The sequence below is a fragment of the Macaca mulatta genome, chromosome 5 (genome assembly GCF_049350105.2).
Source record: "Macaca mulatta isolate MMU2019108-1 chromosome 5, T2T-MMU8v2.0, whole genome shotgun sequence".
NCBI lineage: Eukaryota > Metazoa > Chordata > Mammalia > Primates > Cercopithecidae > Macaca > Macaca mulatta.
Genome location: NC_133410.1, coordinates 24,370,685 through 24,395,607, shown reverse-complemented (window position 1 = coordinate 24,395,607; position 24,923 = coordinate 24,370,685). Strand labels below are relative to the sequence as shown.

The following is a 24,923-nucleotide window of genomic DNA, read 5'->3' as shown; positions in this document are numbered from 1 at the left end:
CCTCGCGAGAGGAGGAGGCGGGGCGGGGCGCGCACCGGGCTTGGCGGGGCTGAGAGCCAGACCCGGCGGACGGGGACCGGGCGCTGTGGGCGAGGCAGGGAGCAGCGAGGGGCGGAGCGAGGTGGGGATAGGATGGGGCCCGTGGGCGGGGCAGGGAGCAGCGAGGGGCGGAGCGAGGGAGGGTGGGGCACGTGGGCGGGGCAGGGAAGCCCGAGTGCCGCGGAGAGGGAGGGAGCGGAGCCCCAGACCCAGGTGCGGGTGGGATCGCTGGGCGCGGGGACCCAGAAGGGCCCGAGAAGGGCGGGGCGGGCCCCTGGGGCCGCACGCGGGGCTTTTGGGAACGCGTTTGTGCACGTGTGTGGGCATGCTTGCATAGGTTTCCCGTTTTCCCGGAAATTCGCTGCTGTGGACGACGGGACGTTAGGGGTTTATGGGGAGGCTTCAGCAACAACGGGGAGATGATAAAGAATATGAACTTTAGGTCCTGATCAGCTGGAGCCTCCTCTGACAGTTACTAAGCAAGTAGTTCTCATGTCATTCCTGGTGGGTCAGTATAGAATTTTAAAAGTCCCCCTCTCCAAGCAGCACCCCAAACCAATTAGAAGAAAATTAACCCTGGATGGGCCCAGTATTTACTAAAACTCTTCGGGTGATTCCAGTTTGAAGAGAGAAGAGGCGCCTGCCTAAAACCTCCCTAACAGGAAAATAATACTGTGACACCTCATCCCATTTAACCCTCAAAACATATTGATAGTTGCAGACCCATCATAACGAAGAGAGTGTAGGCTCATACACGATTTCTTCTTGGCATTTACTATGTGGGGGAACTGAGGCTACACGAATGCATGGGACAGGAACTCTGCCCAGAGGCTCACGGGTCAGCCTGGCAGACTTGTACATCAGAATTCATCTGATGTTGCTTTATGTAGGACACATTTAAATGAGTCAACATGTTCACAGTTCCCACAGCTATGACCTCCCTAAGAGAATGTGACAGTGTCATCCTAGGGTTCTTAAACCCTCTGGTAGAAAGTCTACTTTTCACTACCTTTGACTTGTTCAAAGAAGAAAGAGACCGCAGGACCTTTAACTTTGAACAGGCCCCATCTTCTAGACCTTTGTCTGGATCTAGCCCCTGGGAAGTAGATGACGGAGGGAGACTAATTCATTCAGCATCAAGTAACTATTTTGTGCCAAGTACTGTTCTTAGCCTTTGACTTTATACCTACCCTGTTTCCTTTCAGGGGCTTTGCAACCCTTGCCTTTGCCGCAGACAACTTAGCATGTGCCCCCAACTCTTCCAGAATCAACATTTCTAAGGTAAAAATGCATCCGCCTTTGTTTTTCACAAAACGCATTTTCAGGTGTTAATGTTTTGGGGCGGTTATAATGGATCACCTGGTGGGGGTCCAGTATCTATGCACTTGATATTCTAATGGAAATTGAGTGTCCATTTTCCTGGAATTTACCTGAATACAAACACCCACACAGCACGTGAAAATGACTGTTCCCAGAGGCATAAACACCGTACTGCAAAGGACTGAGTATAACCACCTGCACATTAAGTCTTCACGGAATATGAATTTCCTAAGCCTTACAGCAAAGGAAACAGCATAGCTGTGGAGTTCCAGGTGTGGGCAGGAAACAGCAGAGTTTGATGCTGCTATAGACCAGGGGTGTCCAATCTTTTGTCTTCCCACATTAGAAGAATTGTCTTGGGCCACACATAAAATACATTAACACTAATGACAGCTGATGAGCTAAAAAAAAAAAACTCATGTTTTAGGAAAGTTTATGAATTTGTGTTGGGCTGCATTCAAAGCCCTCCTGTGCCGCAGGCTGCGAGTTAGACAAGTTTGCTATAGACCCTCAGGTGTGTTGGTAGGCAGTAGGGGGCAGGAATTGTTCTTGGAAATGATCCAAAGTAGCCGTAAGGCAAGAAATATTAACACATCGTGTTTCCAGCCTTTTCTTCTTCCCACTGCCCCATAGAGATTTTAGCTTTACCTCCTCTGTTTTTTTTGCCTCCCCCATCCTTAGGAAAATACTGCTTTGTCAAACTGGCTCATTTGTGCATTGGTGACACAGAATAAAGAGAAAAAGGGAAGAAGGCTCAGGGATCAGGCATCAGTGCTTTTTAAGGAGGCAAGGGCAGGAGAAATAAATATTTGCTTACGTATGTTCATTATGAGGTTATTTACGAAAGTGAAAAAATGCAAACCACCTAGATGTCCCATCATAGATTTTTGAAAAATGTATCTATCCCGAAGAATACTATGCAGACATAAATCGATGTTCACAATATACTTATGAAAAAGCATGGGACATAAAACAGTATGTAATTAAAATTCCATTTTCTTGAGGGAAATTTGTGCATGTGTCTGTAAACCTACTTATGCAAGAACCTATCTTTGGAAGAGTAGACAGGGAAGTTATAAGAGGGGTTACCTCTGGGTGGTAGGATTAGAGATGCTTCTATTTTTCCTTGATTTACCTGGCTCATGTATTAACTGTAAAGTTAACAGGCAGCAACCTTTGTTTTCCTATTTTTGTTTGTTTGTTTGAGACGGACTCTTGCTCTTGTCGCCCAGGCTGGAGTGCAATGGCGTGATCTCGGCTCACTGCAACCTCTGCCTCCCAGGTTCAAGCGATTCTCCTGCCCCGAGTGGCTGGGATTACAGGCACCCGCCACCATGCCCAGCTAATTTTTTTGTATTTATAGTAGAGACGGGGGTTTCACCATGTTGGCCAGGCTGGTCTCGAACTACTGACCTCAGGTGATCCACTCCCCCCGACCCCCCTTAGCCTCCCAAAGTGCTGGGATTACAGGCGTGAGCCACCGCACCTGGCCTGTCTTCTTTAAGCATGTGGAATGTTTGGGGTGACTTCCTCTAGTGTTCTCCCACTCCTCCTCTCCACACTTGCAGATGAAGAAAGTGGCCCATCTATTCAGGCCTACCATCTTAGAGGTCACCAGGTTTCACCTCTTCTAGTATCCAGTGGTATCAAGCAGCTAAACCAGGGATCTTGTAACTAACTGTCCCGCCAAAGACAATTGAGATAAAACTCAGCCTCTCAGAGATCTGAGATCTTGTTGCTCAGTGTTGGTGCTATTTGCCTCATCTTGCTGAGTTAACATTTATACTATTGCCTGAAATCAAATAGCAGAGATCTTATCTTTACTTTATTGCAATGACCTTCTTAGCTGACCCTCAAGTAATTTCAACCCAGGTCCTCATGGTCCAATTAAAATCACATCAAATAAGTAAAACTGGATTTTCCTTTAGATTTTCTGGAAGCTGTCCTACCTAGACAGCTCGAAGTGTACCTGCTTCTTACATAGCATAGTTAGGGTGCGAGGCATAAAGCAGGATATTAAATGGCATTTCCATTCACTCAGTTGTATTTATGAGCACCTACTACCTAGAGGGGGAAGATATGTGTTAGCTTGGCTGCCTGCTTCCCATTAACTGAGGTCACAGGTGATGCGGCTGGTAATCTCTATCACTGTAGAAGAGGCACAGTTCTCGTGCCTAGTAAGCAAACACAATGATGTCCACAGGCACTGCCATCAATGAGCTTCTAATCTGTACAGGGCTAAACAAGTATGTAAAGTCATTCTTATACAGGGCATGATTTAAGTACCATAAAAGAAGCATAAAAACAACACACAAGCATACACATTTTTATTTCTCTGGCAACAGATGTACTACTCCAGTGGAGAGACCAACAGGGACACTGTGAAGGCAGTGGGAGCAGACCAGGACCCTTTGTAGGTTGTGATTTTATATTTCAAGATTAGTCAAACTTCTCCCAGATGCCTAGTATTTTGCAGTTTACTTTGAAGGGGCCTTGCAGATAAGGCTACTCATCTTCGCACAGCATATCCCCACGTTTAAAACTTCAGTGTTAGGGTGGTCCTCATATTGACTCTAAGTCCCTCCTAATATAAATCTGTTTTCTTTTTCAGTACCTAGAAGCAGCATATTAGAGTGGGTCCAGTCCGTATTTCAGGCATGCCTACCACTTCAAAGACTCTAGAAAATTCCATTCTTACATCAAATTTTTTTTTTTTTTTTTTTTTTGAGACGGAGTCTCGCTCTGTCGCCCAGACTGGAGTGCAGTGGCGCGATCTCGGCTCACTGCAAGCTCCGCCTCCCGGGTTCACGCCATTCTCCTGCCTCAGCCTCCGGAGTAGCTGGGACTACAGGCGCCCGCCACCACGCCCGGCTAATTTCTTTTTGTATTTTTAGTAGAGACGGGGTTTCACTGTGTTAGCCAGGATGGTCTCGATCTCCTGACCTCGTGATCCGCCCGCCTCGGCCTCCCAAAGTGCTGGGATTACAGGCTTGAGCCACCGCGCCCGGCCCATCAAATTTTTATTGAGCACCAACAAGGCACAAGATGCACAAGAGCAGATGAAATGGGTGCTGACATTAAGAGACCTAAATCTTTGAGGGAAATAAAATCTGTAAAAATAATCACAGAATAATATGTGAAAGGCTTTAAATGTAGTATAGAACGCCAAGGTGCCAAAGAAGGTTTCAGTATCAGGGACTCGTGGAAGATTCCCAAATGAGAATGGACTGGTCACATGGAGGGACATATTCCAAGCAGAAAGAACAGTATCAGATGAAAAGAATGGGGCATATGGAGTAATAAACTAGTCTAGGTACTGGACTAATGTAGGAAAAAAATATGAAATCGGGCCTACAAAAAGACTTTGTATCTGATTAAATTTCATAATACAAGAAGAAGAATGAAATTTAGCTGTAATTATTTATTAAAAGTGTCCTTTTAAAAAGCTTAGAAAATGTTATCTGTCAAATGTCAGGGATTTTCTTCTATTGCTATTTTGAGAAGGTATCTTAATGTTCAGATGTTCAGATCTCTATTAAGAATAAATGACCTCATCCCGCTTCACATTCTACCTCCCAGAGACACATTTTTACAGCCTACTAATTAGTTTATTCTCTGAAAAAGGAATAGAGATTAAGTCCTTAAAATTAGTATTAACTGAATGTAAGTGTAAAATCACCAGATTTCCTATTTTTAACTTTCTAAGACAGTAATAAAGTTTTAAAGTACACTATTCCTGGCTGAGTGCAGTGGCTCACGTCTGTAATCTCAGGACTTTGGGAGGCCAAGACGGGCAGATCACCTGAGATGAGGAGTTCGAGACTCGCCTGACCAACATGGAGAAACCCAGTCTCTACAATAATACAAAAATTAGCCAGGTGTGGTGGTGGGCACCTGTAATCCCAGCTACTCAGGAGGCTGAGGCACGAAAATCGCTTGAACCCGGGAGGCAGAGGTTGCAGTGAGCCAAGATCCCACCATTGCATTCCAGCCTGTCTGACAGAGCAAGACTCTGTCTCAAAATAAATAAGTAAGTACATTATTCCTGATTATAACTATTTCCTCAATTCTAAGATGTGTCTTTTTTATTTGCATTTCAGTATTTCTGAAATCAGATAATCTAAAAATTAATTAATGAAGTATTATTTCTCTTCTCCCCCGAAAAGCTATGATAAAATCAATGGTGTATTTTACAACTGATGGTATCTTAAAATTAAGGAAATATAGTGATGAGAATAACTTTGGCCTTCAGAACTCAATTTTTCAGTAGTCACAGTCCCTCAGGTGTCTTAGTTTCAGAGATTTCAATAGATTTTATCATGGAATGGTGAACACCATAAAGTCAGGCAATGTCCCTATCCTTGCTTGAATCAGAGAGGGGAACTCTCACAATGGTTTTTACAAAGTTCATATCTCACCCAGTCACCTCCAAATGTGCCCCTCCTATCATAGCACTCCATGTAACAAAGGGGAGAAGAGCAGCTTTCTGATGCTTATGAAGTCCAGGGGTATAACTCATCTTTTGATGTCAACTGAGGTATACCACTGCCACACGGATCTGGGCCACACTTGAGTATTCTACACCAGGCATCAGTCCTAACTTACCTGGAATTTAAATACCAGGTAGAGTGCAGTTCCTCTACCCTTCCTTACAGGGCTCTGGCTAACCCCAAACAAAGATGCCTTCAAATCTGCTTTATAGCAGTTGTTTGGAAACAAGAGAAAAGTCATTATGCAAATATAAGTCATTCAAAACAATTCAGTCTTAAGGAGATAATAACTAGCAGAGAAATGGGGAGATGAACTGTTTGTTCTGGGAGTTCAAATTACTGCAGTTAAGTGCTTTGTTTTCGGGCCAAAAGATAATCACCATTAGACCCCAGTAACAATCTTTATTGTTAACATAACTCACCAATGACAGAGGAGAACTGAGAGCCAAGCACTTGGGTCTCATTTAAAATTTAATCACAAAACAAACCTCAGGTATAGCTGATATTCTCTCCATTATAATAATGAAGAAACCAGGGCTTTTAGAGAGAGAGTGGCCTGGCCAAGATCATACAGCCAGGAAACGTTAAGGGTAGGAATGAGGAGTTTAATTACTAAACTCTCCTGACTTCTGCTCCGAACTACTTTTACAAAGAGAGAAACTGACTGCATAGGTTAAAAGACACTGGAATGACAGAGCAAGTCTTAGTTCTAAACATCTCACTCATTCAACAAGCATTTAAGTGATTCTAGACCATCAAAAGACAACTGCAAAAAGTACATGGAAAATAAATATTTAATAATAATGTAATTAAAATTACAATCTCTATATCTATACAGTGCCTTTGTAAAAACTCTTTCCATCATCTTCAAATTCAGTCTAAAAATAATTGTACACTGTACTTTTCAAGTGGGGTTTAAACTATTGTTTCATATTTAACATAAAATATTTTCCTATTTAAATGAACATACTTTTATGTTCAAGGTAGACAAACTTCATAGGTTTTCACTTTCGTTTTCTTCTGACATCTTCTGCAAAAGAATGCTGTCTGCATTTTCTAGATTAAAGAGGCTAGAATAATGTGACACAAGCTGGGTGAGGTGGCTCATGCCTGTAATCCCAGCACTTTGGGAGGCCAAGGCAGGCAGATCCCTTGAGGCCAGGAGTTCGAGATCAGCCTGGCCAACATGGTGAAACCCCGTCTCTACTAAACATACAAAAATTAGCCAGTCATGGTGGCATGTGCCTGTGATCCCAGCTACTCAGGAGACTAAGGCAGGAGAATCGCTTGAACCCGGGAGGCAGAGGTTGTAGTGAGCTGAGGTCATGCCATTGCACTCTAGCCTGGGAGACAGAGCAAGACTCCGTTTCAAAAAAAATAAAAATAGAATAATGCGACTGGGAGAGACTTAAAATGAGGAAAAATGAATGCTGAAAGAACTAGTAAACCGGCTGAAGATGGAACAACTCCCAGTCTCCAGAGAGGCAGATAAGGGACTGTAAGCCAGCAAATGCCACCTGCCTGTTATCTAGCTCAGAAAGGTGCATACCTCTGGAAGCGGCTGAATTTAAGTCCAGTGTGGCACTTTCAGAAAATGGCATCAAAGGTTGGACCATAAATCTTTCTTATTCTCAAGTCACTGGACATTTAAGAGCCAAGATATTGATGGGCTCTTTCCCTCCTTTTCTTTCTCCTTGTAGCAGATGTATGATTCATGGATTGTCCTTTCGTGGTCTCCATTTTCATCTTATTACTTTTTCTTTGCTTCTGCTTTCCGACAGCTCTGGAAAACAAGGTGCTAAATTATTTCACAGAATGAGCACAGTGAATTATGTAATTATGTTGAAGTTTAATTAACTAGCTAACCAAATAAGAAAATAGAAGAAGGGAAAGAATCTACTGTATTGCAAGCATAAATCCTCAGTCTCTTAACCATAACAACAAGGAAAGAGCCAGAGGCCTGACCAAGCAAAATGCTTGAGAAAAAAAAATTATTTAAAAGATGGTTACTATGGATTTAGAACAAGCTGTCTGGGGCAAACACCACAGAGGTAAATGCAAAGGCAGTGAGATTGGACTTTTTAAAGAAGTTTTTTGTACATCTGTACTGCTCAACTCAGCACTTCGATCTCCAAATCCTTGAATGCCGTTTTTTCCGGAGAGGAGCTGATACATGGGGCAGTTAGCAGAGGTAGAAAAATGAAACAGCACAATGGAAAAAACCAACAAGCCTTGAAAGGGCCCATTTCCTAAGTCCTACAGATTTTCCTTTCCTCAGCGGATCTTAAAGTCCTGACAAGTGCCACGCAGAGTATCAGCATTTTGTGGTCCTTATAAGATTAGCTTCAAAATAAACAAGCTGGAACTCACCCTCTGAAAACACTGAACCACACCAGACAAAACAGATTCTTTGTTTCTGGTGTTCTCCGCACTTACAGGCGACCTGTGGCTAAAAAAATTACTGGCCCATCCATTCACTTTCTCCAAGCTAGCTGAATCATGTCATGACACTCATCACATCGAGAAACAAGGAAGGGGCTAGAGCTACAGCACCGCCAAACCAGGACTCTTCCCCTGATTACCCAGCAATATGAATTGTTAGGTTCACCTCTCATAAGCTTCTCCATAGGAAAAGCTTATTCGTGATCTTGTCAGGAATAAACCTGGGAAAAGAGCTTCATGAACAATGTATCCCCCAATGGGTTCAATTTATGCCTCACTTTTTGTTTACTCAGCATATATGTTACCTGATGAGAATACAAAAATGAATGGGCACAATCTTTGACTTCAAGGAGCTGGGAGACAGAGATATAAGGGGGAGGATAGTCACCCCCTCTCTATCCCTACTTTTTTAGGTGAAGATATTGAGGCTATGAAATCGATGAACATTCCATGAGGAACTGGCAGAACCAGCTTGATTCCAGGACCTGTGCTGTACTATATACTCTAAATTATTTATATATATGCAAACTGCTAACCATATAATAATCACTCAATAAATATTAGCCATTATTAGTTCCACATGACTATTCCACAGAATTTTGCTTGACAACCTTAAATTTTTTCATATTTAAATTTTGCACTGTGGACTAGGGATACCTTATCAGTTCAAAATAGAACAGTTTACAGAAGTAGTAGGATTGAAAACTTAAACAAAAAAGTTATCTTTATAGTATTATACTGATTAGTGCATACTATATAAATCTATTTCCCCACTTTTTTGAAGTAGGATACTTTCTTGATAAGTGATGATTTAGCAAACTTAATGAAATACAGCATAATCTCTAATGGCAAAGTCAGTGAAGCCATGTGTGCCTGTACACAAAATTTAAGTTTCTCTTTGGCTCATCCACTTATAAGCAGGACTAAAAATGAATGAAGTTTCACTAGGGGATATGGTAAACAAAAACAGGAGGAAAATATTTGAAAATATTCATTTGTAATATGAATATACAAAACTTTCCAGAGATAAAGTCTTTGAATGGTGATGAACTGACTATAAGTCAGTTTTATTTTTTCTTAAAATTAAATTGACCTAGTATTTGTCCTTTAAATTATAGATATTTATGTAACTGATAAAATGAGCTTTAACCACAAGAGGGAGCCAGCATCATTCCAGTTAGCAACTAAAGAAAAATTAACACCAAGGAAAAACAAATTAATATAAGACAGCTGTAAAAAGCCTGAGATGGAAAGACCTTTTATGTCATGTATGCTAAAAAGGTTGTTATTTTTCACTATTGTAAATAAAAAAATAATTTTGCTTTGTCAATTTCAAAATAATTTTTTTTTAAAGCAGTAACTATTAATAGGAGTTTAGGTGTCTTCTCTGAGGAAAAAAGTAATATTATTTAAGAATTATCAGGCATCCACATCTCAAAGGATTTGCTCTTGGAATTAAACTTGATAAGATCTAGTACTGAAAGATACTAGATGATTTCCCCTAATGAAATAGTATATTACTGCCAAATAGACTATATTTAGGAAGCAATGAAGGGCCTACAATAGAGTATCAAAATGCAAATTCAGTTTCCATGTAAGTTCACAGAATTAAAGGCTGAGCATGTTACTGACTACCACCCAGCATCACACTGACAATGGTACAGCAATCCCAGACCAATATGATTATGAGGTTGTATTCAATTTCTGAAGGTTTATTCTAAGGGAAATATTTTATAAGATGCTTCAGTAAGCTTCTTTAATTAAGTTTTTAAAACTTTACTTTATCCTGGATTACTCAGTGGAAATAATTATTTAAAGTAGAGTAAATGTAGGAACGAGGCAGTTGTAATGGTAGCCAGAATTCAAGTGGTTGGACCACAATGGAAAAAAAAAATTTCACTGACCACAAATAAATAAAACACATGGGAAAGAATTGTAATATTATCATAAATAATTACCAAAGTATCAGATATTTCTAATAAGAATACATTTTTCTTTAATTACAAGTCATAGTCATATGGTAGCCCAATCTGAAATTTCATATGTCACATAATGTCAAATTTAGCTATCTGGTAATCTCCAATTAATAACTGTGTGACATTAGTTTTCTTAGCAATAAAGCAAGAGCACTTAATCGCTATCATCCCTTTTAGTTAGGAAAAAAGTATAATCATTCAAATTAGCCCTGTTAAAATAGCAGTGTTTTTCTTTTTTTGTTTTGTCTTGTTTTATTTTGGGGATAACTATTCTAGAAGCAATGCCTTTTCTAAATATGCTATTGTCATTGCTCTCCCTTTACTCTGAGTTGTAATCGATAACTGTAACCAAATATTGGTAAGAGATGTGAAAATAATCACAGGAAAAAAAGTAATAAAAATTTCAAATATTTAAGTATTAAGCATGTCTAAATATTTTTCTTAAAATCTGATATAAAGAAATAGCTCTCTTACAATTTGCCTACTGTAGAATTACTTGATATTCAATCTGAAATGGCTTCTCCAGCCTTTCCTGCCATCGTGTGTCTAGATCTGATCTGTTCCTCAAAGCCTGACTTAAATATCATGTCCTTCAATAAAGCATGAACTGTCAAGCCCTGTAACTTTACACATGAGACGTAAAGCTAAGGAGAGGCAAAGTTAACCACTTTCTACCTCATATTTTGGTTATTTTCATGTCTAAGCTATAGAACTGTAAGCTCTTTGAAAGCAAGCTCTTTGAATCATCTTTCTCTCCTCTCTCCATCCATCTATGCAACCAGTACATAATAGTGAAAGTGACAATTAACTTGGCACTTTAAGATCCTCCAAATGTTGCATGCTTTTATGGATTACCCTGTATAAAACACAGATGGAATACATTTTTCTAGTTAAGTATTCGACTGACTTGTTAGCTCTTTTAGATGTAGCAATGTTAGGACAAGTACTGCGTTTATGATCCAATTCACCACAAATAAAGCAGCCATCTTTGGGGCCCTCGCAAGAGTGATCTGGAACAGCACAGTGATTGCAAATGCTACAGTGGATCCAGGCTGTAAAATAAAAATTAAGTTTTAAAAGAAGTTCATGTAACGTAATTTTTCATCTTATTAACTTTTAAGGTAGGATATACGAACAGTGTTTACTTGAAATATTGTGGCTAGTTTGCACAGCTAGTTTTAGTTTGGCTAAACAGACCAGGGAGAAGAGGTTAGAATTCCACATAAACTAGCTAACTTCTATCTGTTACATGCAACAAATTCAGCCCTTCTCCAGTAAGTTATGAGCTGACAGCTACTGTCACAATGGAGGCTGGCTGAGTGACACAATGCCTTATTAAAATTAGTCAAACCAAATGCCACACTGAAACAGGTGAGCAATCATCTCTCCTGCAAGGCAGAACAAGGCAGAACATACATGTTGATAACTATAAAATTAAAAAGCAAATAAATTACAAGTCTCTACCCTGATTAGTTTTTCCTTTATAAATCCAATGAAAAATCCCATTTAGATGGAGAAAAACTCTAAAATGTGTTCATAGGATCTCAAACATTAAGTCTCAATACTTACAAGGCTTTACACACTTTTTACAGAGAAAGCAATGGTTCCATTTCCTGCCATCCTATCAAAAAAAGAAAATTTTTTAATTATATTTAATTTGTTATTAAAAATCAAGTTCTACAATTAAAAATTAAAATGTCTTATTAAAATCTGTGTAAATTATTCATTCCTTATTTCTGCCTTTTCTGGGCTTCACAATTAAATACTTTGATTTTAATTTATGCATTTCTCCACTCAACTCAAATGCCTCCTTGATGGGCCTCAATTTCCTTAACTGTAAAACTAGGAGATTTATCTAAATGATCTTGAAAATCCACTCCAGTTCAAGCAACCCAATCTGCACAAAGAAGGACTCAAATGAAAATTTCAAGAGAATTAATGATTCATAATTTTATGTGTCTATACTGCATAATCCTTAATGAAATTCATATTTAAGAACTTTACATAATTTAGAAAGATAGATTATAGGTTACTGTTTGATTAATTTTAAAACTATGAAATAAAAATATCTAGGAAGGTGCATAAAATATATCCAATTTAATGAGTATTGTAAAGCAAACACGGATAAAACCCACGAGGTCAAGAAAGAATACCACCAGCCCTCTGGAAACTGTCCCGTGCCCCTACTCAGTCACAGCATTCCTCCCGTCCCCTCCAAATGACACCTCTTTAAATTGTGTGATTGTCATTTCCTAGCTCTTGCTTCCTTTTACTACCTTTGTGTGCATCTCTAAATAATAAGTTTGTTTCCCTCAACTTTAAACTATACAATCTGGGCATAATTTTTTTTAAATGAAGAATACACAGCATGTCTCAACTAATAAAAACTAAATATAAACAATCAGATGTATTAACATTGTTAAAAACAAGTATAACCAGTAATACCATTCTATAATCATGAAAAATGTACTTTCTAATGTTTATATAAATGCAGCCTCTTCTTTAGAGAATAATTTGTGCTTATGAGCCAAACTAAACTTCACATGCCCTTTCTGACCAGATTTAGTTAAAATAAACAAAACAACTTAAGGGTCACCCTGCCTTCCTAAAAAATTAGGGGGTTTATTTATAATTGCCAAAACTTGGAAACAACCAAGATATCCGTCAGTAGGTGAATGAGTAAACAAGTTGTGGTATATCAAAGGAATAGCATTCAGAGCTAACAAAAAATGAGCGATCAAACCATGAAAAGACATGAAGGAACCTTTCATGCCTATTACTAAGTGAAAGAAGCCAATCTGAAAGGCTATATACTATATAATTCCAACTGTGTGACATTCTGGAAAAGGAAAAACTACAGAGACAGTAAAAAGATAGTGGTAGCCAGAGACACCCTTCAGGAAGAAGGATGAATAGATAGAACACAAAAGATTTTTAGTGAAAACAGTGAAACCACTCTGTATGACACTGTAATGGTGAAAACATGTCATACATTTTTCAAACCCATAGAATGTAAAACACCAAGAGTGAACCTAATGTCAACTCTAGGCTCGGGGTGTTAATGATGTGTCAATGCAGGTCCATCACTTGTAACAAACGCACCCCTCTGGCGGAAGATGCTGACAGTTGGGGAGAATGTGCATGTGTCAGGACAGGGGACATATGGGGAATCTCTGTACCTTCTGCTCGATTTTGTTGTGAACCTAAAACTCCTCTAAAGAACCAAGTGTATTAAGACAAAATAATACCTAAATAAATAAATAGGAGGTATGTCCCTTTGCAGTCCTTCATCTGTAAAAAATCAAGGAGTAACTGTACCTAATAAGGCTGTTGTGAGGATTAAATGAGTTCATCCATGCGAAGCTCTTAGGAAAGTGTCTGGCATATTAAAAGTGCACAGTACATGTTATTAATTATTTCGCCAGAATGATGATGGTACCTAATAGGTCAGTGCCTTATTTGAAACACCATAATTTTTCCCTCAACATACACATAATTGAGCATGCATTTAATGCCTTATTTGAAACACTGATAATTTTAGTAGTCCCAAGTACCATTTGAAGATGAATTCAAATGACTGTTGGTGATGATGAAGGCAGTTAAGTATTTTTAAAAGCTGTTGTACTCTATAATTTAAAATATTGTATTACAGCATAATTAATAAATGATAATACATATTAATACAAATCGTATTAACAAAATAACATTTAAAAGGTAATAAAACTAGTAAGCTAAAATAAAATGAAAATATTTAAATAAAAATACATTCTATAAGAACACCATACCTTGGATGTGCAAGAATTACAGTGCTCACAGTGTTGATTCTCTAGAGAAACATATCGTTGACACAGAGAGCAAAATCTACAGAGTAAAGGACAGAGAAATCAGCTGCATACATTTATTGAAATTTACAGAGTAGATAAAACTTTACAAAGCACTCATTACAAAAACTGAGTGCAATCTGAATTCAATTCAGTATGAAATTATGGACCTAATTTAAAAGTAATAGAAGAATAACATGATTCAACACTGAAAGCATTTGACTGATAGATATATGTAACTTTATTTTCAGTGACTTGTGTACCTCAAAATTCCACTTTGATCTTACCTGTACCCTTCTTCAGTAGGAAGGATTATTTTGTTGGGCGGAATGTTGGTGAAAATACGCACAGGAGACTGTTTTCGACCTGTCTTTCCGTGTTTATAAAGTGCATGATTATCATAATCTACCTAGAAAGTTAAAAATTAAAGCAGAAAATTTACTCAAATTAGTCAACATTAAGATTCTTTAACCAATAAATGAACAAACTGATGCCAATATATGAATTAAAGTATTTGTCATGCCAAGTGTCAGGTTCCAGTCCAAGCTGAGGACCAAGGGGAGTAGGTGGACCAGTGGTGGGCAGCTGGAATAACACTCAATGATCATAGACAATTTCGACATGGCTTTTACTCTCTCTCTGGGCATAAGCAAGACTGGGCGTAAGCCGTGGGTGCAAGCCGACCTGGGTGAAGGCCGTATGTACAGCATTCGCAGGTAATTATACCTTTTACAGACAACAATGGCTCCAAGCCAAGCACGAGCACATGTGTGTGATCACCTAATGAGCCTCACATGGCATGGTTACATAACGTGTGGAGTTGTGCAACTGCGCTCCAAACCTGCTAAGTCACGCTGTGCCAGAAAGCCACCTCAGCCTACTCCTGACTAAAGCGCAGCCATCTCTCTTACACTCCACCCCCTAGGCCAAGGGTGTCCTCTGGGCAGGGACACATGCCCATAGGGTGGAGCCCTGAATTCATAACACACAATACCACAGAAAGCAACAGCTCCAGGTTATGGCAGGCAACCACCTCATGGTGACATCACCCCAATGTTGCTTTATACATTAAGCCGGGTTTTTATTCCCCTACCTTTAAAGGCATTGGGGCAGGCAACAACAGATTACCTTTTGTCCCCATACTTGGTAGTAGGAGGTCATCCTTCCTCCTATAGGGTCTTGCCACATGGCCTGGCCCCACAGGGGCTGGTGACCAACTAGTCACCTTTGTAACTTCTAGGTAGTTAACCACAAGGTTAACCCTTGATAGACCACCCAGGTATTAGTACAGATTACCATAGGTGTCACCTCCTTGGTGATCACCATCCACAGTGCTCTACGTTCAGCCCATTGGCTACTTTGCCATGCCCGGTTGCAAACCATATAGTATCAGTACTAGGTTGGACTGCAACAGCACCTTGGCTAGACCCATCTGTGTATCATGCCCCTCATCAGGAATGGGGGGATGCCCTTCCTTAAATAGCAATGGCTCAAGGTGTAGGGTTGCGTCAGGCTATGCCTTAGGCCCCATGGCCTTATCTTGCATTAGGATGACAGGTCCCAAGACATCTTGCAACTCAGATGCTAAGGGACTTGTACTCAGCATACTCTGCTGCTCCAAGTAGGTGCCCCACTTTGCCAAAGTGGATGTCTGCGCTGTCTCAGTTTGGGAGGTTGTTATCCACGAACACACCCATCACACTATCAGGCAAGTCATACACACAATGTCTGTCGCCTGTCCTGCCATGCTGTCATGAATCTGAAGGGCAGCATATGAGTTATGAACTGCTTCTTTATCAATCAACAACGGGGCTCAGCTCCCTTCCACAGCTGGGACCAAAAGCCCATCGGTGTTCTCAAGTGCTCCATGCACTGATATTGGCCCCAGCCAAAACTATCTGTGGTCACGTGTACATCCAGCTCAAATGGGCGCCCCTGTCAACTATCTATAGGGCTTATGCCTGCTAAATGGCCCACTTGGCTGCCAGGAAGGCGGTCTCAGCCGTACCATCTTAATTCTAGGCAAGGGGAGTGTTGCTGCTTCTAAATCTGCAAGAGAATCAGAGGTGGGCATAATATCATTAACAAAACCATGGCTAATGGCGGGGCTATGCAAAAAGCCCTGCGGCAACCTGTGTCATCCTCCCATGAAGGCAAACTGTTCCTGGCTCTCTGGAAAACAATGCATTAGCCAACTCCACTATATAGTGATACTATCCCAGTTCCATCTAGTGGTCCATCAAGTCCGTGATAGATGGCACAGCTGCCAAGTCGTGTAAAATATCCAACCCCAGAATGTATCTGCACTGGTGTCTACCAGCACCAGCACTTGCTGTACATTGGTGGGAGACCAGTGGATTACTAATTTCACATGTGGCCTCCTCGGGAGGGGCACCTCGGCCAGTTCCCTTATCAAACAGAAGACTTTACACCCCCACCTGGCCACAACATGGGTTGCCTGCCATAACCTGGAGCTGTTGCTTTCTGTGGTATTGTGTGTCTTTGGGCTGGAGTGCCAGGGTGGCACCAGGTCACGCAGAAACGTTCTTCTCCTGCTTGGGTATTTTCTAGAATTGTTGCTCTGGAAACAGCTGTCTCCACAAAGTTCACTGGGCTGCTTATCAACTTTCTCTTGCTCCACCCTGGCCAAAATCAAATCTATCCACACCTGTGAGCATGTCACTCACTGGGACGCCCTTTTCTCCCATTGGGGGCACCCCTGCAGGTGGGGCACCTTTCCCTTCTTTATGGCACGGAACCCTCGATCCCACCAACAGCCTCCTTGGTATCAGACCAGGTGGGGGTCTCTGGCCAAGACAACAGACCCAGGCCTGCATCCAGAGCAGGCCCAAATTCCTTTTCCAAGCTCTGTAGCCAGGCCTCCAGGCGCACTGTGTGTGCCTGGAGGTCCCCATTCATGGCAGCTTCTAACTCTTTTTCTGAGTTGTGTAGCCAGGCCTCCAGATGCCCCATCTGTACCTGGAGGGCCCTTACCTCTACCGCATCCCTCAGGGACTGGGTGTGTACTTCTCGTAGCACAGTCAAAAATGCCCATCCAACTCTGCTGGCAAAAGCTCATTCCTCCTCAGTGCTCTGCATTTCTAGCTGCTTCAGTGCCTTCTCCATGCTCGCAGGGGACCCATCTACCGCTGCCCAGGTTTCCACTGGAGCCCATTCAAGCAGTACAGCTGACACCGGGCACCACAACCCATGTTGTGGCCACATGGCTGACCCAGAATCACCAGGGAATGAAGGCTCACTCTCCCCAGTATCCTGTTCGTAATGTCAATTGTCACGCCAAGTGTCAGGTCTCAGGCCAAGCTGAGGACCAAGGGGAGTAGGTAGACCAGTGGCAGGTAACTGGAAAAATACTCGAATTGTAGACAGTTTCAACATGGCTTTACTCTCTCTCTGGGTGCAAGTGAGCCCAGGCATGAGCCAACCCAGGCACAGGCCATATGTACAGCGTTAGCAGGTTAATTATACCTTTTACAGACAATAGTGGCTCCAGGCCAAGCACGAGCTCACATGAGTGATCACCTAATACACCTGCAGTGTGGTTACATAACGTGCAGAGTTGTGCACCTGCGCTCCAAACCCGCTGAGTCATGCTGCACTGGAAAGCTGCCTTGGTCTACTCCTGACTAAAGCACAACCATCTCCCTTATAGTATTTAACAAGAAATTCTTAAGAGCAAGAGTTTACTTACAAACCAACAGCTTCTGTAGCAGTAAAATTTCATTATTAAAAAGATCTGTTATGACAAATTTACATTGTCTAGTATTAAAGGAACAACTCTAAGCTTTTATCTAATACAACAGACTTTATGAGAAAATCTATCATGTATTCAAGAACTTAGCTTTTGGCATTAAAAAATTCAGCCTTTGAAAATGTGTGCTCATTTGGTCAGGGCTTCCCATTTTGTGTGTGAAATTTGCTCTGTGTCATCTTACGTAAGAAGAGGGTACCGGTACTTAAAGTTGCTGTGAAGGTTAAATGAGATAATGTTTGTAAAACACTTGTTCGAGGCCTGGCATAAGGCAGAAAAATGGAGATGAAGACACAGGCTCACAATTATAGTTGTTCTCTCCATAGTGACTATTTCAAATAGGTACCTCTCTCCTCAAGGTCCCTAACTCAACTTTTAGTTTCAGCAGATTATCTTGAAAGCAAATCGAAGTGAATAAGCATGACTTCTATTAGCCTCTTGCTTCAGTCTCCTCCTGCAACCTATTATCCACAAGCATTCTCAATTTGGTTTTAAGACTGCTATGAATCCACCTGGTCATTAAATCCATCTTTCTTTACATCAGTAGCTCTCAAAGTGGTGTCTGGATCAGCAATATCAGTGTCAGCTGGGATCTCATTAGGAATGCAAATTCTCACCTTACCTAGGGCCTAATAAATCAGAAACTTTGGGAGTAGGGCCTGGCAATCTGTGTTTTATCAAGTCCTCCTGGCACACTAAAGTTTAAGAACCACTGCTTTAGATTATCCACGAGAATACCATGAGGTTTTTTTATGAAGTTAGTACAGGTAAGCCTGACATTCAAATAAGTTATGTACTGAATTGTTTCTATTATAAACAAGAATACAAAAGAACTTACAACAAAACTGGCTTGTAAGCTAGCTATTTAATAAGTGAATCACAAAAATGTAAGAAATTGAGGGCAAGGGAAAGAGAGGCCTTTAAGGGGAGATTCCTAGGCTTGTTCTCCAGCCCTGTCTAGTTTAAGGCTAAGCTTCAGCAGTGGGAAAAACTAAGTACACTGTAGCACAGGATGAGGAGACCCAAGGGACAGTGTGGAAAAGCCCTTAAGGGTTTCTGGCTGTCTATGGTGAGTCTGCAGTCCAGCATAAACTGTAAAAGCTGGCACGGACTCACAGTTGGCCTATTTGGAAGTACAGTACCACAACAAGGAAACTTTCAGGTCAGATCACATTTGAAGCCCCGCGTTCAGTCACTACATTTCAAGAGAGACGTTGATAAAACTAGTTCATTTCTTTGAAAAATAATGGGAATGAACAGAATTTATAGCTTAACAAATTGGGGATGTGTATCCAGGAAAGAGATGACTGGGAGGATCTGATAGCTATTCTATAACTGAAGGGGTGTCATATGGAATAGAAATTGGACTTATCCTTTATTGCTTCAGAGAATAGAACTAGGACCAATGGTTGGAAGTTAATGGGGAGCATATTTTATCTTCATATGAGAAAATTTTCTAACGATTAAAGCTATTAAATAAATTGCATTGCCTTCTAAGGCTGTAGGCCTCTGCTCACTGGAAGCATTCAAGTGAAGCTGGATGACGGCTGGTCATGAATTTAGTGGAGAGGATTATTACGTTGGGAAGTCAGCCTAGGTTACCTCTGTTTCTTTCCAACTTTGAAAATTCTATGAATATATGTTATCTATTAGAGGCTAGGGTACAAAAATAGATTTTACTACAAAATCACCTTAAAATAGTACCGTAAGTCATTTTCTTTTAAAATCATTTAAATTCATAATGTTTCCCCTAATGCACTCCTCTGTGTACTCAATAAATATATGGTACCTTATTAAACCAACAAAGATATTTTGAACATTTATGAGTGTCATAAGAAAAAAATTCTTCCCAAGAGATTCATATGAAGCTTTTCAAATGTTGGAGAATAATATTTTAGAAAGATTTCTAGTACATGGAATATTCTATGTAACATACTAGATAGCAGATGGAAGAGAGGGAAAAAAAAGAACAATTTCTTTATGGTTACCCAAGGAGTCAGAGAATGTATGTGTCAGGAAGGTGGTTGATTGCTTGATTTTGCATAACCTAATTGAGATTATTATTATTTTTAAATGCGGGTTTGTTGTGCTAATTAACTATAAACATATGGTATGTAAAATGCATGCTGCTAGAGTAAATTAATGTACCTCTAACATACATCCATATTTCATAGCTTCAGCCACACAAATAAACCTCCTATGGAAGTGCTGTAAAGCAAACACAATTTTGCAAATTGCCTATCACTAGTAGTAGAGCTGATACACCATTTTCCCATCATTATCCCTGACATTTCACTCACAATGATGATGAGAGGCATTTTCAAATAGAAAATTTCTCTCATGGAACTGATTAATGTGATGAAGTACTGTATAGAAATGAGGGAAAGCACAAAATCTCTGCAATTCCTAATTTTTAATTTTATCTATACGCAAATGTCTTCTGTAACATGAGACTGAAACTAGTTAAATGGAGACCAAGACATCGAAGTCAACATTTATTTTGTGCCTACTATGTTCCAGGTATCAGGTCAGGAAAGAAAGATTAAATAAGACAGAGTACTTGCATTTCCATAACTCCCTAAGGATTGTCTTCTACTGGATTTCAGCACACACAAAAGGTCCCCAGTACCTTCTTCTGCTCCAGCAACCAGCTTCTACCACAGCAGTAAAGTCTATCGTAATCCCCATATCCCATAACCTCTTATTTAAAAGTAACATGTGAACATCTTATACCCCTTTTTACTTCAAACCCACTACATGTTTTATGTTTATTATAGATTAAATTTTAGGACTTTTGGTAGCCATCTTTTAATTTGCAATAATTTCCAGAAACTGCTGCCAAAATATCTTCATTTCTGACTGTGAAACTAATCTTGAAAAACACAGTGTCCTAACAGGCTGATGTTTAAAAAAGGAAAGCTTTGACAAAAGCAAAGAGCTATACTTTTAACACCCCAGACAAGTGTCCCATATTAAGTACAGACAAGAGAGAACAGAATGTCCCAGGTGGAAAGGGGGTGAGATCATCTAATTCAGACACAGAAAATTCAGGACATGAACACCACCACTCCCTAACCCCACCCCCATGGCAGACACCACTAATCACATTACTCTTTGCTACTGAACCTGGTATTCTCAACAAATTCTCCAGAAAATCACTAACAATTTATCAGGCTTAGTACCAAAAGAGAAACTTACCTGCCATCTCTTTTCTAGTTCAATCATTTTATTTTACAGGCAGGGAAACAGAACCTAGAGAGATAAAGTGACTTCTCCCAAGATTAAGTAGCCTCTAAAAGGCAGTGCCAGGACTCAGACTTCTGACTCGAAATCAGAGTCTCCTTTCATCATCACATCCTTCCTTTCTAATCTGTTGTTAATAGAACTCTTGGTTTTCTAGGTCTTGGATGACTGTTTTATTCCGTATTCATCAAGTGTTTGACCACTGAAGAGTCTACATAATTTATGTTTTATGAAGATTTGCAGCATTTCTGCCTTCCTCTTACCTGGGAAGTATTTCCAAAAAAATAGATTTCGTGATTTGGGGATTTTTACTGCATTGTGGTTTGAGGGCTTATAATCATCTCAGGTGATGTCCCCCCCGGCAAAAAAAAAAAAAAAAAAAAAGGCCTAATCAAGGTCTATGGGAAAAGATCTGTGAAGGAGGAGAGGGGACTCAAAGTTTTCATTCAATGAAGGCTAATATAAAAGAAAAAAAAGTACCACAAAATGAAGTTAGGCCAGGCATGGTGGCTCACACCTGTAAACCCATCACTTTGGGAGGCTGAGGTGAGAGGATTGCTTGAGCCCAGGAGTTCGAGACCAGCCTGGGCAACATACAGAGACCCCCCATCTCTATTTAAAAGAATTTTTTTTCCTCATGCCTGTAATCCCAGCACTTTGGGAGGCCGAGGCGGGCAGATCACAAGGTCAGGAGATCAAGACCATCCTGGCTAACATGGTGAAACCCCATCTCCACTAAAAAAAAAAAAAAAAAAAAAAAAAAATTAGCCAGGCGTGGTGGCGGGTGCCTGTAGTCCCAGCTACTCGGGAGGCTGAGGCAGGAGAATGGCGAAAACCCGGGAGGCGGAGCTTGCAGTGAGCCGAGATCGTGCCACTGCACTCCAGCCTGGGCGACAGAGCAAGACTCCATCTCAAAAACAAAAAACAACAACAAAAAAAATTTAATGAAGTTAAAGTAACAAAAGAAAAAGAGGAAAGCAAAATGTTCAGAAAGGAGTAATAGGTCTAGAGAAATGTTCAAAAAATAGAAAAATTGTCCAAGAACGTACATCAAATAATGTTTATAAATACATGAGGAGATATGGCAAAATCAGTTTCTCCAACATGAGCATGTAATCACAGTACTGTTCTTCCCTTTAGCAGGAATCAGGAAAAACAAATTTGCTTTGTTTTAGATTTTATTCTCATTTTTCTTTCCAAAGGTTGGCTTTCTTTTTATTGAGAAGACTGCTTTTTAGCCTGTCAGACACATATGACCTAATCAGAACCTTTCTTCATCAATACACTGAAGTATATAATTATTGTCCACACTTGGACCTTGCAACTATTTCTCAAAACCAGAACCCTAATATTTCCAAAAGTTCTGTCCTAGTAACACAGACTGCCTAACAAGTGACAGTTACTCCAAAGTTGCCTCTCTCATCTGCTGTATTCTGGATCTGTCTTCTTTTGCCCTCTCACCATTTCAAACTCTTGTCCATAGTGGGGGAAAAACAAACAAACAAACTCCTCTCTAAATATGGATGCAACAGTTTTCTAAGGGCACGAATTATTAGGTTGGTGCAAAAGTAATTGCGGTTTTTGCCTTTTTTTTTTTTTAATGGCAAAATTACTTTTTCACCAACTTATACAATTATGCAGTTTTAATCTCTCAGATGTATCAAAAAAGGACCTGAGGAAGAGTTTTACCCCTACCTTGGGACTATCTGAATGATGACAATGACACTGATGGTGATGACAATGCCGACAGCAAGAACCTAAACTTAATACTTGCTGTGTGTTAAGGACAGGGCTAAGCCTTTCCATGCATTATTTCATAAAATCCTTAAGACCTTAAGAGATAACTATATTATTGCCATACTCATTTAACAGGTAAGATAAGCTTCAGCGGGGTTAAGTAAGTGCCAGCACCAGGATTAAAACTCAGATCCTTTTTGACTCTAGGGTTCATGCCTTTTCACTCAATTATCCATTTGACATACACATGGCACCTACTGTGTGCCAAACATTGCACTAGATAATTATCCATTGCCAAAGGCAGTAGTGCTGCTGAAAACTAGGACCTGTTTACACAGTTAATATTTTTAGAATATGTCGGCTATCTCTGCATTGCAAATGTCTATATTAGAAGCATCCCTCAGACAAGAAACAGGAAACCTGATGCCCCAAAAAGGAGTTAAATGAGCTCTGAGAAAACTTACGATATAAATTTTGCCCAAAGCAGAGCTCAAGAGGTCAAGTTTAAAATAGCTTGTGCTACACACTTTTAGAACAAAACCTGTTAATACTACTTAATAGCCATAAAAAAAAATCCATTATATTTGATAAAGTAATCTCAGTTTTGGAAATCTATTTTAAGCAAGTTATATAAAACATGAAAAAACTATATGCATAAAAGGTGTTTATAGCAGTGTTATTTATAGTACCTTAAAAGGTAAAAACAACCTATAGTCCAAAAAGTAGGGAATAATAAATAGCCTGCATATGAAATAATTTAGTTATTAAAGCATAAAGATTGGGTAGCTATGTTTAAAAATGTATACTTATAAGACATAGTGAAGAAAGCAGAATTCAAAATTGCCTTCTATGATTACAAACCTGTAAAAAGTACTTTTAAAAAAAGATTAAAAGTGAACACTTTGAAAGTATAGTGTCTGCTGTTTGGGAGGAATCACAGGTAGAGTCTTTTACCCTCATTTTTGGTAACAGTTTCTTTCAGAATTTTAAAATAATTTTCATAATGGTATATACCTTCAAGATTAGAAAGATTAGAACCAAGTGCCAGCTTGCAACAGCAAGTGAAGACATTTACGGCTAAAACTCTGCCTTAATCAGAGGCTAGTCGATTATTCAGAAAACTTAAATAGAAAACTCTTACAAAAAGAGGAAGCAGGCTGGGTGCAATGGCTCATGCCTGTAATCCAGCACTTTAAGAGGCTGAGGCGGGCAGATCACTTGAGGCCATGAGTTCAAGACCAGCCTGGCCAACATGGCATTGAGGCCATGAGTTCAAGACCAGCCTGGCCAACATGGCAAAACCCTGTCTCTACTAAAAATACAGGGAAAAAAAATTAGGTGGGCATGTTGGCACATGCCTATAGTCCCAGCTACTCAGGAGGCTAAGGCAGAAGAATCACTTGAACCTGGGAGGCAGAGGTTGCAGTGAGACGAGGTTGCACCACTACACTCCAGCCTGGGTGACAGAGTGAGACTCTGTCTCAAAAAAAGAAAAAAAAAAAAAAGGAAGCAGTACCTGCCTGAAGACCGTACATGGTGATGGCAACAACAGGGTTAACTTCAAACACAAGGGAAAAAATTACAGGAAAGTGGAGTTTAAAGCAGAATGAACTTAAAAGGCCAGGTGGAGCTACTGTGGACACAAGCCTCATTCTCATTTCAGGCATGGGGAAAATTCCACAGGCATCGCTGTGAAGGAGGAGGTCTACTCACTCCAGTAGCTTCTTCCCAGAATCAACACATTCACACAGAACCATCTCTGCCTTCTCCGACACTCCTGACATCCCAAGAGTGACGCAGTAAAGTATGCATGGCATTTCACCAACTAGAAAGGTGATTTACTTTTCTCTACCCTCTGAACAGAGGAAACCAACATTCATAATGATGAACCTGGGGGGCTGCAAAATCTCCTAGTGATGATGAAAGATTAAATCAGCCGCTCTAAAACCCAGCACACTGAGAATCACCCAAGGAGCTTGGTGAGATATTTTTTCTTGGGGCTTTGTCCTCTAATTTTGATTTAGTGGGTTTATTTTGGTACTCAATCTGTATTTTCAACATGCACTCTAGGGATTACAGACATTTA

At 40.2% G+C, this 24,923-nt stretch overlaps 1 protein-coding gene and 1 long non-coding RNA gene across 7 annotated transcripts in view; one reads left to right on the top strand and one right to left on the bottom strand.

The window, feature by feature from the left end:
* The first annotated feature begins 2 nt into the window (after window positions 1–2).
* LOC114678266 (uncharacterized) lies at window positions 3–24,816 on the top strand. 3 transcript variants are annotated; one of them, XR_013417797.1, is made up of 3 exons: window positions 3–121; window positions 1,245–1,320; window positions 24,501–24,816. It is a non-coding gene; the product is annotated as an uncharacterized LOC114678266 (long non-coding RNA). The 3 variants fall into 3 exon arrangements; XR_003729581.2 differs by lacking the exon at window positions 24,501–24,816 and adding an exon at window positions 8,705–8,839; XR_013417798.1 differs by lacking the exon at window positions 24,501–24,816 and adding an exon at window positions 5,132–5,389.
* The window catches only part of ZCCHC4 (zinc finger CCHC-type containing 4), a 56,162-nt gene continuing 37,866 nt past the window's right edge, over window positions 6,628–24,923 (bottom strand). For all 4 annotated transcript variants that reach the window (XM_001082520.5, XM_015138120.3, XM_015138119.3 and 1 more), the window contains 5 exons: window positions 14,376–14,497; window positions 14,053–14,128; window positions 11,837–11,888; window positions 11,175–11,319; window positions 6,628–7,632 (listed from right to left, as the gene is read on the bottom strand). In XM_001082520.5, the coding sequence (XP_001082520.2) occupies window positions 7,497–7,632; window positions 11,175–11,319; window positions 11,837–11,888; window positions 14,053–14,128; window positions 14,376–14,497 (531 nt within the window). In that variant the 3' untranslated portion in view covers window positions 6,628–7,496. The remainder of the gene's footprint in view (window positions 7,633–11,174; window positions 11,320–11,836; window positions 11,889–14,052; window positions 14,129–14,375; window positions 14,498–24,923) is intronic.